Source organism: Gopherus evgoodei, chromosome 3 (assembly GCF_007399415.2).
Source record: "Gopherus evgoodei ecotype Sinaloan lineage chromosome 3, rGopEvg1_v1.p, whole genome shotgun sequence".
NCBI classification, from domain to species: domain Eukaryota; kingdom Metazoa; phylum Chordata; order Testudines; family Testudinidae; genus Gopherus; species Gopherus evgoodei.
The window spans coordinates 17384246-17400247 of NC_044324.1; the positions used below are offsets into that span (position 1 = coordinate 17384246).

General features: G+C 44.1%; 1 protein-coding gene across 1 annotated transcript in view; it reads right to left on the reverse strand.

The window, feature by feature from the left end:
* PINX1 (PIN2 (TERF1) interacting telomerase inhibitor 1) overlaps positions 1-15623 on the reverse strand; it is a 75057-nt gene extending 59434 nt beyond the window's left edge. The window contains exons 1-6 of the mRNA XM_030555198.1: positions 15308-15623; positions 9329-9438; positions 6980-7072; positions 6139-6217; positions 2427-2516; positions 817-890 (exon numbers count right to left, since the gene is read on the reverse strand). Of these exons, the coding sequence (XP_030411058.1) occupies positions 817-890; positions 2427-2516; positions 6139-6217; positions 6980-7072; positions 9329-9438; positions 15308-15326 (465 nt within the window). The 5' untranslated portion in view covers positions 15327-15623. The remainder of the gene's footprint in view (positions 1-816; positions 891-2426; positions 2517-6138; positions 6218-6979; positions 7073-9328; positions 9439-15307) is intronic.
* Between the last annotated feature and the right edge of the window lie 379 nt (positions 15624-16002).

Below are 16002 nucleotides of genomic sequence, written 5' to 3' on the forward strand. Positions count from 1 at the left end.
CCACCATATTTAAGGTGACATTAAAAAAGCTTCTCAGGTTTAGAATTTGTAAATATTCAGCTCTTTTCTGAAAATATAAGAACAATTTGCTGTTTTGCTGAGTTTGGTCAGTTTTTGCTAACTATTGTACTTTATATTTACAGTAAGTACATAATCTGCAACTCGAACAACGAAAGATAGCTACTATGCATTCTATACTGCAAATAAGAGTGTAAAAGGAAAAACAAAATTCTTAATACTGACCGATTTGTAGAGAAGTTATACCATGCCCGCAGTAGATCATTAAAACATCCACTAAACTCACTCTTTTCAACCAACAGTTAAAAGATTGCCCTTCCATTCAGAACTTTAATGGGGGCTTTAAAGCCATTGCTCTTGAAGAGTACGTAAAAATCTCACTTTCACCAAGGCATTTGGATATGTGCATAGGTTTCTTTAAAGGGAAAAATGTTAAAGGAAGAGGAATGATTTACACTATTGAACCCACGATCAAGAAAGACGTACTGGCCTGTTGTCCTGCAGGGATATGCTGGCCACCACTTCCTGCAGCTCCCACTGGCCAGGAACGGCGAACCGCGGTCACTGGGACCTGAAGGCAGCCGTGCAAACGTAAACAAACTGTCTGACGGCTCACCAGCGGATTACCATGATGGGCGGCGTGCAGCCCGCGGGTTGCACACCACTGCCCTAACTAGTTTTGAGATGGAACTTGGTACATTTATAAATGAGCTTTTATGACAGGGTTGTCTGTGATAGCAGGGGACTGGACTTGATGACCGAGGGGGTCCTTTCCAGTCCTACATTCATATGATTTACCTCAGTTTTTGTATTCTGTCGTTTCCCAAAAATGCAGGACAGGTCATCTTCACTGCGGGAAGAGAGATCCTTTCCTGGGGAGGTGGGGAGGGAAGAGCAAAGAAATGCAGTCATTATTCATTTGGACAATATCAAAAGTGAACAGTGGGATTCCAGAAGCCTTGGGGGTTGGGGGAGAGACAGGGACAACATGCTAAATGCTGATTGTCCTTGGCCCTTTTGTAGAGGGAGGAATGGGTAGGGATGAGGCAGCAAAGGGGCACAAGAAGCCCACTGTAGTGCCTGTCCTCAGACAGACAAAAAATGTCTCTCTGCACTCCCTCAAGTCATCCCAAAGGGGCCAGGGAAGGGGTAGAGTCCTGGCCCTACCCCCTCTCCCTCCACCTTGATGGACATGCTGCTGACTGGATGCAGCAGAGTGGAGAAGGCTGCACCAAGCTAGAGGGACGCATGCTCTGTGTCCCCCTACAGACGGGGCGAGTGCAGGGAGAAAGCGTCTCCTCGAACACTCGCTGGATATCCCTGCCTCTGACAGCACTGTATTCTTCTCTAGATACAATGTAGCCATCGAGGCTGGGAGGTGGGGTGGGGATTAATCTTGGCTCATAAAGAGCAAAACTTCTACCGTTGGAAAGTACCAGACTGCCCCAGCTCACAGGTCTCTAAAAATGTTTTCAAGGGCAGGGCAATGATGCTTCAGGCCCTACAATAAGCTTTATCTGCATACTACGCTGTCTGAATACAGGAGTGGTAGACAAAGCAGAGGAAGGGGAAGAAAGGAGGAGTGATGTGACATCTTGAGATGCCACCAAAAGTTAGCTGCAGTCTTTGGTGGAGCCCCAATACCAAAATATGGCCCCCATTCAGATGTCAACTGCCACTATTTTATGTGATGTATTCACTAGTGTAACACAACATTATACTGGGTATTATATTTTAACAAAGTACCCATTAGTGGAAAAGAGTATGTATGGGTAGAATCGATTCCAATGACATTTTTATCTACTTACACACACACACACACACACACACACACACACGAGAGAAATAGGATTACTATTAAAAAAAAGCCAGAAGCAGAGGATGGCTGTTATCAAGATATCACCAAGAAAAAAAAATCAAAACTTCAGGAGTTAAATTCAATTATTTGGGCGACTTAGACCAATGATCAACGATAGAGAGAAGACCTGGTAACAGGACTTTCCTCTTACTGCAATCAAGTGTAAGCTTATCACTGATCTTATACACATGATCACTAAGAGGGGCTATCATGATTGCACAGGATATAGCTGTACAGATGTCCAAGCAACAACTTTTAGTTAGTTCTTTCAACACGTGGACCATTGTGTTTTTTCTTTTATACCATTCAAAATAGTCACCCTTCCTTATTAAATAGCAGCTTCCTACAGACAATGATTGAATTATTCAAGAATATCAGCCTAAAGCCAACAAAAACTGACAAATAAAGCAGGAAGGCTGTATTATAATTTAAAGCTGGTTGCCACATGGATGTGTCTAATGCCAAATGTAAGTCAGAGGGTATGTGTCATCCTGGTACATAGATATTTATAACCCTGCAGTTCATGAAAGAACAACAATGTGCCCCATACCTTTTGCAAACTTCACATAATGAACACGTTTCCTGGAGGATCTGGATTTCTCTTCAAGACTGAATGTCTTCTTCTGCTCACTAGAGGGCTCTAAAACACAAAGGTTATGTTTCCATTAGACAAACGCTAACCACTAAACTCAAATGTCAGTATATTTAACACCACAATTTAGGGTCACGTCCCAACAACCGGTCACAACATAACATCAAAGGAGTACGATAAGTGCTGTTCAAGATACGTTACCAGATGATCTTATTACCCCACTTCCCAGCTATTGTTACCCCTACTTGTCATAAAAGTAATTTGAAAAAAGATGCAAGTTCTTCAGAGCAGGGACAGTGCCTTGTTACTAAACATTTATATGGCAAGAGTGCCTAGAACAATGGCCCACCAACCTGATTGCTTCTAAGTGCTTTACAATGTCTTTATGCACAACCCCTAGATAGAGTCTGTTGTTATCATTTGTTGCCCACCATACCAATTCATCTAAAAGAAATTCTTGAAGACAAACACACTGATATATAGGATCGACGTTAAGTTAGGATACTACCCTGAAAAGTGGCTAGAAACTGCATTGTGAGGTTTTGTGATCATCTCTCAGTGACTCTCATTTTTCTAGTGCAATCACTCACAGGCTGCTTCTCTTCCTTTCCAAGGCTTTTCATGGCCAATTCCCACCCTACCTAGCATCTCTCATTTAGCATCAAGAGGTTGCTACTCACCTCTGATCAGCCCATCATGCCAGTCTCCATCGTCCACTTATTCAATTTTCAAACAAGCACCTTCATGCCTTCTCTCATGCTGCCCCACACGCTTCAGAGGAATTCCCCATAAACATCCACAAAGCTACCTCATTGTTCACCCCCAACTCCTACGCTGGGATGCTTAAAAAAAAAACCCCTGATAACAGTTAGGCTGCAGATGTGCAGAGACCCTGCCTATGCTGCTGATCAATATCATCTCACTGTTTCCTGGTGCTCCCTCATCTGCCTGTACCCATCTGTTGTCTCATCTTATTCTTAGACTGTAAGCTCTTCACGGCTTTTTGTTCTGTGTTCGCATAGCACCTAACAGTGTGGTCCTGGTCCTTGACTAGGGTTCCTACCTGCTACCACAATACTATCACAGAAGTGTTATCATCACAGAATATCAGGGTTGGAAGGGACCTCAGGAGGTCATCTAGTCCAAAGCCCTGCTCAAAGCAGGACCAATCCCCACACAGATTTTTACCCCAGTTCCCTAAATGGTCCCTTCAAGGACAGAACTCACAACCCTGGGTTTAGCAAGCCAATGCGCAAACCACTGAGCTATCCCCCTCATCGTTGTTAGTTTACAAGTTAAGATGTATTTTCTAACTGTGTATTTTCTAACTGCTAGGCCTGCAGATTCAGCCTGGGTACCAAGAACCAAGCTGGATTCCTTCATTCTCACGTACCCTCACCTGTAATCAAGGATCTGCAGACAAAATTAATCCCTTGGTGAACCTGTGCAAGCCCGTTACCCTCCATGGACTAGAACAGGTGGCATTGTCTGGAATTCAGAATGACTGAGCTGGAGTTAAACTAGCAACCTAGAGGGGAAAAGCTAATAGCCCATGATCACTCCCTGAACCATCCAGCCCCTACTGCATTTAAACTGAAAATCAATAATGAGGGGAACTAGTGACTCATAGGTCTAGCAAATCTGAGGCTATAAAGAATTTGCTGCAGACAGAGCTGAAAGCCCTCAAAGACAGGTTCTGTGTGGAAACAATGACGCATTTGTGAGTCCACTACTGTCTAATCCAGGGGGAACACAAAACATTCTCACAAATAAGAATTCTCAGTGGAGCGTCAATCGCAATCTTACACTTCCAGCAAGAGTGACATCAGCACCCTCTTGTGGCTGTAAGGTGGAACTGCAGTATCCAATATCAGGAATTTTATCTATGGAGCTTTCACTGGAGAGATGCATCATCACCTCCTCTACTGACTACTGAGACTCAGTATGAGGGCTGGGCGAATGCTGCAGAAATATTCACCCCCATTTTAAAAACAATTTGCTTTATGTCCGTATCCTATTCACTTTTCGTGAATACTGAACAACTAAATGGGTGCTCAGATACCATGGGGGTGAGCCAAGTATAAATATCTTTCGAGATCAAGGGTCTTCAAAACTTAGCACAGCATAGAACTGGACTAGGAACCAGGACAGCTTTCTTCAATGTCACTGACTCACTGTGCATCCTTGGATGAGCCATTTAAGCCTCTCTGGTCCTCAGTTTCCATATTTGTAAAAATGGGGTTAGTGACACTTGCCCACCACTGAAAGCACTTAATGGATGGCATCAACTTACAAAGAACATTAGGGTCTTCCAAGGGGTTACAGCTAACGGATCTTCCTGTAGCTCCATTAGGGTCTTCCAAGGGGTTACAGCTAACGGATCTTCCTGTAGCTCAGTAGGATTTTATGATCAGATTTTTAACTGTATTCAGATTCCCGAAGATGTAGAGAGGTTTCCAGTGGGATCTTTAAAGGCACCTAAACCCAATGGTAGTTAAGAACTAGGCACTTTGAAAATGACCCAGGCACCGCTCTATATCTTTAGACACCTAAATACCTTTAAAAATCTGGCCCTTAGAGTTTGAGGACCAGGATACCAGTCGCAGCCCTTATTAAGGGGAGGTTGTAGTTTCTCCACTGCAAAAACTGATTTTGATCTTCCCTGTAACTCCAAAATAACCCCACACTTTTGCTGTCATTTTTAGGATTAATTCATTAGCAGCTACAGTTTGCACTGAATATTTTGAAAAAACTCACTAAGGCCAACATATTGCAACTGATAATTTGTGGCCAGATGCTGCACCCAGGCAGAACCCCAATGACTTTAATGGGGCTCCACCAGGGAACTAATGGTTACAGACCTGGAGCCCAACGGATTGTCAGCACATAAAAATTGCCCCAGTCAAAGTAAAGGCAGGATGGTAGATCGAGTTAGTTAAACTTATGCAGCACTATGTGGACGTTTGCACTGTTTTAAATCTTGCTTCTATCAGTTTAGATTGTGCCTATTATTTAAACCAGCATGTGCATAGATCAGGCCCAAGTACTTTCTGAGACTAAGAGACAGCTCTTTTCGGACATTTTTGACAAGTTTCCTGCTTCTGCATGTCCTTCCCTTTCGCCCAACTAAATCACATTACCCCACCATATTTCAAGAGTACACAGGTTTTGACCCCAGCTCATGCAAACAGCAGTTTCTCAAGGGCAGAAAAAGGGAAACGCTGAAGAAACTGCCACTAGGTAAAAGCCAGACACAATTCTTCATCAATAAGGCTGACAAGAGGTAAAGTGTGCCAATGGAGAATGTTTGTGTCACACGCCTTTGAACTGCCTCAGGCTGTTTTTCAGTGGCCAACTGCTGCTTCTGCATATCCCATCAGATAAAGGAAACACACCCGTCTGCCTTTTCTATTGAAAAGCCCTACCCATTACAATCTATGGAATTTAATGTAATTCATATGCATTCTCATCAAAATTAACACCCTGGTTCTGTGTGGCATTGAGCCCTCTGTTCCCATTCATTTTAATGAGAGTTGAAGGGGGATAAGCATCATGCAAGAAGTATTGCCAGCCCACAGGATTGGACCTTAATTTGCCTTTTAAGAAATGAAAAATAGAAGAAATTTTCAGTGAAACTTCCAGCACCCAATATAGCGAAGTATTAACATACCTGATTCACCTTGCCTGTGGCAATTATTCAGTTCAGCCAGAAGTTGGTTGAAGTCATCTTGATGAGCAATCCAGTTGTCCTGTAAATAGCACCCAAGTGAATAAGAGGCAAAAGATCCTATCAAAAGGTCTATCAGAGTCTCACTCTACATCCTCTAGCTCGAAACACCAAAGGATAACTAGGAATCCCCTAAAGTTTCACAGGCAGAAACACTAACTACAGCTCGTTAAGTTCGCTCCAAGTGCCTACGAATTGGGTTGTAAAGTCTTCAAACAATACTGAGTTGTTGTTGGCTCTGTCATGCCCCAGTCTGGGCAAGTTGTTTTCAGCTACAGGCAGGAAATGCTAACATAATTTTCCTGCAGCACAAAAGATGAGAACACACAAAGTCAGTTCAGATGTTGACTCAGACAGCGCCTTTAGGGCTCACTCCCACATTCTGTGCAAACCCATGACTACCAACGGGAAATGGGGACTGTTCCAGGAATAGGGAGCAGAATGACAGGAAGGCACAAAACCAGGCCTAGTAAAAGGAGATAAAGGGATATCTACCAGCAAACAAACATTTCAGTTGTCTATGGGAAGTGGCATCTCTGAGCAGCCTACTCTCCATTATTCATTGCTGCCTCCTCACTCCAACATTCTCCCCAAAAACACCCAAGAGGACACAACTGTACCAATACTGCTGTTAGCTGGTTTCTCTCTTCTATGAGATGTTCATCATTATCCTGACACCACATAAACTTAATGATAGATTTCACTCCCTTCCCATTACATAAAGGGGCTGTCAAGAATCAGCACATTCTTACCTGGGTTGGCAGCAAAGCTAACCAGTACTCACCTCATAATTTATGGCTGCTCCTAAACCAAGTGTGTTGTTTTTCACTTGAACCTTGATATGCTCTGTGCTCCCTTGTTCCTGAACCCCAAGACCCTAATGAGAATATAAGACAAATTGTAAGTGTTTTTCAGGAGCGACACTAAAGATAAATATAGGTATTATACTGAAAGACCATTTGTTTTACAGACAAGATACAATTTATATTATTTATTTTCTAGCCTATGATTTAATTCAGCACATTGAGAATTTGTGTATTTTTAACTTATTGTTTATGTCCCTCTCAAAACACCAAAGTTGTAGTATCACTGAGTTGTGCATGATTAATCAGGACACCACCTTACATTTCTAGGTGATCCTGCAGTGCTTTACAACTCTGAATATAGAAAGAGAGCGCACACATCGGGAATGCTTCTTTCACCACAGAAATGCATCCACCTCAGGGGTGGAAGATGTAATTGTTGTGCTTAGTTAAAGAACTGCCAACAGGAAACGAAGAATACTGAACTTGCAGAGAGAGGTTAGAGTGAGGCAAATAAAAATGTAAAGGACTAACTGGAACTCAGCAGGACCCATTTCCTTACTTTTTTTTCTTCCTCCATTGCATTCTCACACATAATTTTGTTACTATTTGCTTGTCCATGAAGAGTCTGTGGGCAAGTCAGAACTTCAGATCTTGGCTTTGTCCATACTAAAAACTAACAGTGTTTAAATTCAGTAAGGAAATATGTTTGGGGCCCAATATGTATTTTCTTGCCCAGGTGACAGGAAAACCAAACATGCTAAGCCCATGCTAGGATACCATGTTTTAGCCAAGGTACCTATCAAAGATAAGACCTCATTCCCTAGCCTGTTTATTATTTCCTACCCACACAGATAAGGAGAAGTCACATAAGAACACTCGTAGGCCACATCACGGTATTTGGGAGTAGTGTAGATGAGGCCTATGGTTGAAAACCTGTTTTATGTAGCTATAACTCATATTTAAACATGACTGTTGCTAACATGGGCCCAGCAGATAGTGAATTTTGTTTTAAAAACTATGCTGGCCAGATTCCTCTTGCTACCACGTACCAGGCGTATTGCCTCATCTATTGGGACTGTGTTGTAACCAATCTTCCCCACTTTAGCTGTAATTCCAGTGTAGGCAGGACTTATAGCATGGTTTTAGGACACTTTGGAAAAAATTCCTGTCCACTTTAGTAAAGGCAACAGCTGTGCTTGGGGTTTTTGCCAGCATGATTTTATCCAATGTGAGCAGAATGTTTGACAGCATCCTTTCAATCTCAGTTTTAAATTTTCATGGCTTTCATACTTATTTTCACATCAGATTAAAAGCACTAACAAATGTGCGTTTGTGCTTACAAATCAAGAAATTAATTAAAGACAGTTAGAAAACCCATTGAAGCCAATGGACTCATTGATGTCCATGGGTTTGGGATCAGGCCCTCCCTGTTGCAGTTGGTATGTGAAATTCTGCTCCAGCAACTAAGTGCAAAATCAGAGCCAGTTAAAAACCTCTTTTCTTTAAGCAACTTCCCCAAGTCAACACAGTTATTGTGAGAGATTCAGGAGTACCTCTTTTCTTTCATCAGAAGTTCTGTGAGTCTCCTAAACTCAAGAAAGCCACAACTATTATTTTTTTATAAATGGTGGATGAGGAATACCCGAGATGAGATATGCCTTTAAAAACAAAAACAATGAAGACCATTCTCTTTTGCGTTTAGTCTGGTAACTAGCACCTGGAAATGCTGAAGAGACACAAGCCTCAGTTCTGGGCTCTGTGGGGTCTCTACAGAAGCTGAGCCACTGTAAAGAGGTAGCAGAGATGTCTTCACTGGCCAACAGAGAACATTTCTGGCATTGGAAGATCACTGGCCTCCACCCAGAGCTCTCTACCATAGGAGCATTCCTGGGGTGGGAAGAGATGTGGCTTGATGCAATGCCCTGGCTATTCTGTGTGGAAGAGCAGATCACAAGGGTCATTGAAAGCTGTCGAAAGTTAGAGAAGCTTCAGGAGCTGCTCCATCTTACACCCCAAGCAGCTGTCAGAATTTGGGAGGCCCATCTGAAGCTCCTGCAGTTCTGAATCGGGGTCACCCATCTCCTTATCAAAAGACAGCAGAACAGGAAAAAAAAAAAAAAAAAGGAACCAGGACAGCAGGAGAGATCCAGAAATCAGTAGCGGGGGGGTTACAGTAAAGTACCTACTAAAAAGGATATGGCCCTATCAACTATAGGCCTAAGAGCTGCCTGGAATTCCTGTATCCAGATCTCTCTCAGTATTTCAAATTCTGCAACACCGGAGAGTTTGCTTTTCTGCAAGTCCACTTACGTCTCTTTAGACCCTACCTTTCCTTTGGACCATCCCATTTTTTCCAATATCTTCTGGCCAAATTTGGATTCATCTTTACTCCAGGCGCTGTTTCTGGGATCCACGGACCACTTCTGCTTTTTACGGGCTACAGCAGGGGGGAAAAAAATATTATGCTCCATTTAATATCACAGAAGCTGATAATGCAATTAAAAAAAAAAAGTCAAGACATTATTTTCCCTCCAAACAGAATCTAAAATAGACTTACATAGTCCCTATTACCAAAGTATCTGAGCATCTCAATCTTCAATGTATTTATCTTCAGAACACTTCTGTGAAGTAGGGAAGTGCTATTAGCCTCACCGGTCAGACAGGTAGCTGAAGCAGAGAGAGATTAAGAGACTTGCCCAAGGTCACACAGGAAGTATGTGACAGAGCAGCAACTCAAATGCAGGTCTCTCAAGTTCTAGGCTAGTGCCCTAATCACTGGACCATCCTTCCTCCCTGAATGTCAGAATATAGTGAATCTAATCACTGCATTAATTAAAAAAAACCAAAAAAACTAAACATAACCAGTCACAGACACCTGCTTATTCAAACAAGTACAGAACAAGCACCAATGTGATGAAAACTTTCAAGGGCTGCACAGAGAATGGCTAATTTATCTGAGAACTCAGATGACATTATTATTTGTATTACAGTTGCTCCCACCTAGAGTCTCCAAATGAGGATCAAGGCCACATTGTGCTCAGACAAAGTAAGAAAGATCCTCTGCTTTGAAAAACTTGCAGTCCTACAAACAATTATGCACATGCTTAACTTCCATTGAAACCAATCAAGTAAAGCCGGCACAGCAAAGTTAAGCATGTGCATAACTGTCTGCAGGATCAGGGCCTAAACAGAAAAAGGAAGTATTATTCCCCTCATTTTACAGATGGAGGCAAAGAAAGACAAATGGCTTGCTCAAGATCATAAAAATTCTGTGGCTGAGCCAGGAATTGAACCCAATTCCCTCGAGTCACAATTCCCTGCTTTAATTACAAGACCATCATTCCTCTAAATGCACCTGTGGAAAATAGGAACAAGAGTACAGGATTACAATCTGGTTTTCGACCCAATTCTGGTTCTTCTAAAAAACACTCTGACTTAAAAAAAAAAAATCCACAAAGCACAGCGATGAACAAAATTACAAAATTGTGTTTTTTAACATTAGCTTTAAAGTTCCCAGGCAGCATTAGAAGAGCTAGTAACTACCCTGCGCAGCACAGGAAAACCACTCTCAAGAAAAGTCCTATTGGATTTAAGAGGAAATTATACCCTGCTGATGGAATACCCCAAAATTCCATCAGATGGTTAAATATCAGTAGAAAGGATCTCATTCTCTGGAAAACTTTAGAGGTTTCTAGAGAGATCTCTGTGTGACTTCTGGTATGCTTTTCCATAAGTGAAACTGACCAGCCTGTTTTCACTATTCAGTTTGAGTAAAAATTCAAGCAGTTAATAGAGCGTAAAGGGAGAAAAGTCTAAAACTCTGTTAGTGTTGATAATCTATAGTGATACCAATAACATAGGGATTGTTTGTGTTTATAGATAAACACAAAGTGGCTGAGATGATCAAAAGGGCCTAAATATGCCAAGTGCCTAACACTCCCACAGATCTTCACTGGGAACTGGGCACTTCACCTCCTTAGGCTAATTTGAAAATCTCAACCAAAAGGAGTTATGTGGATGCTGGTCAAAATTTACAAAGCTAACTAGTGATTTTGGGAAACCAACTTAACACACCTCAAAGAAACCTGATTTCAAAAAATAATGATCACCAGTCCTCTGAAAATTGAACTGAACATTGAATCTCACAACATTTGAAAATCTTGGCCACTGTCCCTTTAAGCCACAGAAGGTTGTACTTTTCAAAGTCAACCAGTGCAGCTTAGGAGGATCAATTCAAGAGGACATAGTCACACACATACGGAAGGTTTCAAGTACACTAATGCCTCCTTCCCAATTCCATGCCTTACATTATCCCTTTTCCTCTACCCCTTTAGCCTGAAGTCTCCTCATCATTGTTCTCCTTTCATCTTCCTCAAATCACTATAATCCCACCTGTAATCAGCACTTCTTACCAGCTATAACATCTGCAGAACCCTACTCTTCTGCCTTTTGTAACTATTATGCAGGATAATGGCTTAACAAAACCGGAGGAATTAAAATAGGTACATCCTACACAGGTGAAAAGCTGCCACATATATCTAAGATGCTTTACAGTTCACACTCCCCAGAGACCCTTGGTTCCAAGACGTAGTAGAGTACCTTCTCAAAGCTGAAATCTGTAACACTTTCCTGGCACCTTAAATCACAGGATCTCAAATCACTTTACAGACAAGGTATTAATCTTCACATTTCTCTGAGGTAGAAGTGTTTGTCCTATTTTACAGATAGGAAAACTCAAACACAGAGAAGTGAAGTGACTTAGTTAAAAACAACAAGAAATCTGTGGCAGAGCCAGGAATCCAACCTCTGTGCTGCAGCCATCATAGAATATCAGGGTTGGAAGGGACCTCAGGAGGTCATCTAGTCCAGCCCCCTGCTCAAAGCAGGACCAATCCCCAGCTAAATCATCCAAGCCAGGGCTTTGTCAAGCCTGACCTTAAAAACTTCTAAGGAAGGAGATTCCACTCCCTCCCTAGGTAACCCATTCCAGCACTTCACCACCCTCCAAGTGAAAAATCCCTTCTCCTCCAAATGAGTTTTGGAAAGAACAATTCTCTTTGCCAGAGATGTCTGTTCACTATAATCTTTCCAAAATGAAGAAGTAAACTACCTATCATCCTGCAAGCGAAAAGTAATTCAGTTCCCACACTAGCACTCTGCTGTACCAAACTGCCCCTGGAGAATTACACTATGGAGGTGCTACTGATATCCTGGACAAGCAGCACCATCCAGTGGAGAAAAATTTCATTGACTCAGATACTTTTTGCTATTCCACTAACTCCAGTTCTGTGCACCTTTTTGCCCAGCTGCAGACCTGAATGTGAAGCTGAACTAGCAGTTCTGAAACTGTGGTCCATGGAGCACTCAATAATTATGGGCCGAGAGCTAGTTGGTGATGTGCTAATGGCTCTCCTCCGTGTCTCCAGCTGCTAAACTGCACTAAGAGATAGCTAATAACATTACTGTTCTAGGCATCCTCTCCCTGCCCTCTCATCTATCCATCTGTAGTCTCTTGTTTTAGATTATTCTTTTTGAGTCTGACGAAGTGGGTATTCACCCACAAAAGCTTATGCTCCAATATGTCTGTTAGTCTATAAGGTGCCATAGGACTCTTTGTTGCTTTTTACAGATCCAGGCTAACACAGCTACCCCTCTGATACGTAATACCTAGGAGCTTCACTCATGGATCAGGCCCTGTTGCGCTAGGTGCTGTACAGAGAACCAAACCAGTCCCTGCCACAAAGAGCTTACAATCTAAATAGACAAGAGACAACAGACGGCTACAGACTGACAGGGCAGTACAAGGAAACGACATGACAATATTGGACAGCATGATAGGCAGCATACTCTGTGCACCAGCACCCTGACCAGTGTCAAATTTTTTGTAGGCATCATGGTATAGGAGAGTTTTGAGAAGGATTTTAACATAAGAATGGCCCTACTAGGTCAGACCAAACGTCCATCTAGCCCAGTATGCTGTCTTCCGACAGTGACTAGTGCTAGGTGCCCCAGTGGGAATGAACAGAACAGGTAATCATTAAGTGATCCATCCCCTGTTGCCCATTCCCAGCTTCTGGCAAACAGAGGCAAGGGACACCATTCCTGCCCATCATGGCTAATAGTCCTTGATGGACCTATCATCCATGAATTTATCTAGTTCTTTTTTGAATCCTATTATGGTCTTGGCCTTCACAACATCCTCTGGCAAGGAGTTCCACAGGTTGACTGTGCATTGTGTGAAGAAATACTTCCTTTTATTTGTTTTAAACCTGCTGACTCTTAATTTCATTTGGTAACCCCTAGTTCTTGTGTTATGAGAAGTATTAAACAACACTTCCTTATCTACTTTCTCTACACGAATCATGAATTTATAGACCTCAATCATATCTCCCCTTAGCCGTCTCTTTTCCAAGCTGAAAAGTCTAGTCTTATTAATCTCTCCTCATACAGAAGCCGTTCCATATCACTAATAATTTTTGTTGCCCTTTTCTGAACCTTTTCCAATTCCAATATAACTTTTTTGAGATGGGGCGACCACATCTGCACGCAGTATTCAAGATCTTGGTGTACCATGGATTTATACAGAGGCAATATGATATTTTCTGTCCTATTTTCTCTCTCTTTCTTAATTATTCCCAATATTCTGTTTACTTTTTTGACTGCCGCTGCACACTGAGTGGTTGTTTTCAGAGAACTATCCACAATGATTCCAAGATCTCTTTCTTGAGTGGTAACAGCTAATTTAGACCCCATCATTTTATATGTATAGTTGGAAGTACGCTTTCCAATGTGCATTACTTATCAACATTAAATTTCATCCGTCATTTTCTTGCCCAGTCACCCAATTTTGAGAGATCCTTTTGTAGCTCTTCGCAGTCTGTCTGGGTCTTAATTATCTTTAGTTGTTTTGTATCATCTGGCAAATTTTACCACCTCACTGTTTACCCCTTTTTCCAGATCATTTATGAATATGTTGAACAGGACTGGGCCCAGAACAGACCTCTGGGGGACACCACTATTTACCTCTCTCCATTCTGAAAACTGACCATTTATTCCTACCCTTTGTTTCATACAGTTGTCAGCGTAGATATAGCCTTTGAGACTTCCATTGCAACAGAAGAGCAAAGTTGCTGACCACAGTCTTTATCTTGAAACTTTGGTTGATCTTTTCCATATCCTGGGTCCAGGCCCTTGAGTGCTTTGAAGATATGTACTGAGACCTCGAACTTGATTCCACCATCCAGCAGCATTAAATAATCAAACTGTGATAATAGTTTACCGCACACTCAATTTAAAAAAAGCCTCTCCCACAAGAACATATACCCCCCTTATGCAAAAGCTCTATAGTGTTAATGTTTAACATTAAGCACAAATCTTGTTTGAGTTCAGCGGGACTATGTCAAGTATGTTCTTAACTTTCTCCATATGTATAAGTATTAACACAGTCAAGGTACTCTCACTCAGATACTACGAAGTTTTGTTCTGACAACAGAAAATCCCTCTTGCTAACACTGGGAATAAGGCAGTGTTCGTTTCCTGTCCTAAATTGCTGTGCGTCGTTAAGCGGTTGCCACCCTTCCTCGCCAGAGACGGCTGTGTTTCACCACTGCATCCTTGTGCGCACTCACACCATAGTGCAGTGTCGGGGCACACGCCAAGGCCAGGATGAGAAGTGTTTTCCGCTCTGATGGGTGGCTCTTTTAGTGTGGGGGTGGGGGGAAGAGAGACGCTGGTGTGGGAAACAACCCCAGGCTGGCCCAACAACACAACTTCAGCCCCCACCCAGCACCCTGCCCCTCACCACAGAGGGGCTGGGGCCCAGTGCCCACCCTGCCCAAGGCCCCACAGAGGGTCCCAGCAGGCAGGACCCCCAGAGGGGCCTCCCCATTCGCTCCCCCAATGCCTGGGCCAAGGCACGTTCCTCCCTCCCCCCTCCTCATTGCTTTGGTAGCGCCCAGGGGCTCCTCCCAGCAGCCCCACGGCTGGGCCGGGGCCCCAGAGCACCCCGGGCGGGGCTGGGAGCCAGGGTTCCAGAGGGGAAATCACCCAGCGGGACACAGGAACGCAGCATGGAGCGGCGCCCCCACCCCCCGGAGGGATAGTGGTATCTCCCTACCCCTCAGAATAGTTCCTTCCATCTAGTCCATCCCCCCCCATCCCTAGTGGTGTCCACCTCCTCAGCGGCTATGGTTTCTCCTCACACCCCTCCTGCGTAGAGAGTGGTAGCTCCCTTTCCCAGACACATAATGGTTTCTCCCTTCACCCGCCTTGCCGGCTGTAACCCCCGCAGCAGTCCCACTACTCACGCTCTGCCAGCATCGCCATCTTTGGGGCCTTCTGAGCTAGCGGCGCGCAGAGCCCCCAGGGCACCTGCCAGCGCCGCCATCTTGGGAGAACGGGGCCTTTCTTCCCCTGGGGCGCAGAATAGAGCGCCCGAAGATGTGCCTGACTTAAAAGGGAAGGCAAATCAAAACAGGGAGCTTTTCCAAGGGGGAAGCGGGGCTTGCTAGGGACGTAGAATAAACCGAGTGCTATTAAAACGCTCACCCACCCCCAGCGCGGCGTGGAAATACACCGGCAACTGCCGGGCAGCCCTACGGCTGTCGGATTGAGCCTGCCTGGATCGGGGTTGGGCCCAGCGCCGGCTGGTGCCGTGGTGCCCGCTCGCCAGCCCACCTGACACGATGGCCTCAGGCCACCTCCGATGGTTGCTAGGTGACGCTGGAGCCGGGGCCTGGGGCGGAGCATCCGCGCAGCGTGACTTCCGGCCGCGGCCGCCGCCGTCTTCGGTATCCAAGTGCCCTCGGGCGGAGGCGTCCCGCCAAGTGGCCTTGTCCCACGAGGGAACGTCCACCCGCGTCAGCGCCCCAGGGCGGCCTAGCTGCGCTCCATGGAAACGTTGCGCCCTGGTAGGGCATGACCGCCCTGGGCGGTGGGGCTGGGATCGCCTCAGCACGTGGAGCACAGCTCAGAAGAGAGGTTTTCGCCTAGACCCATCTCG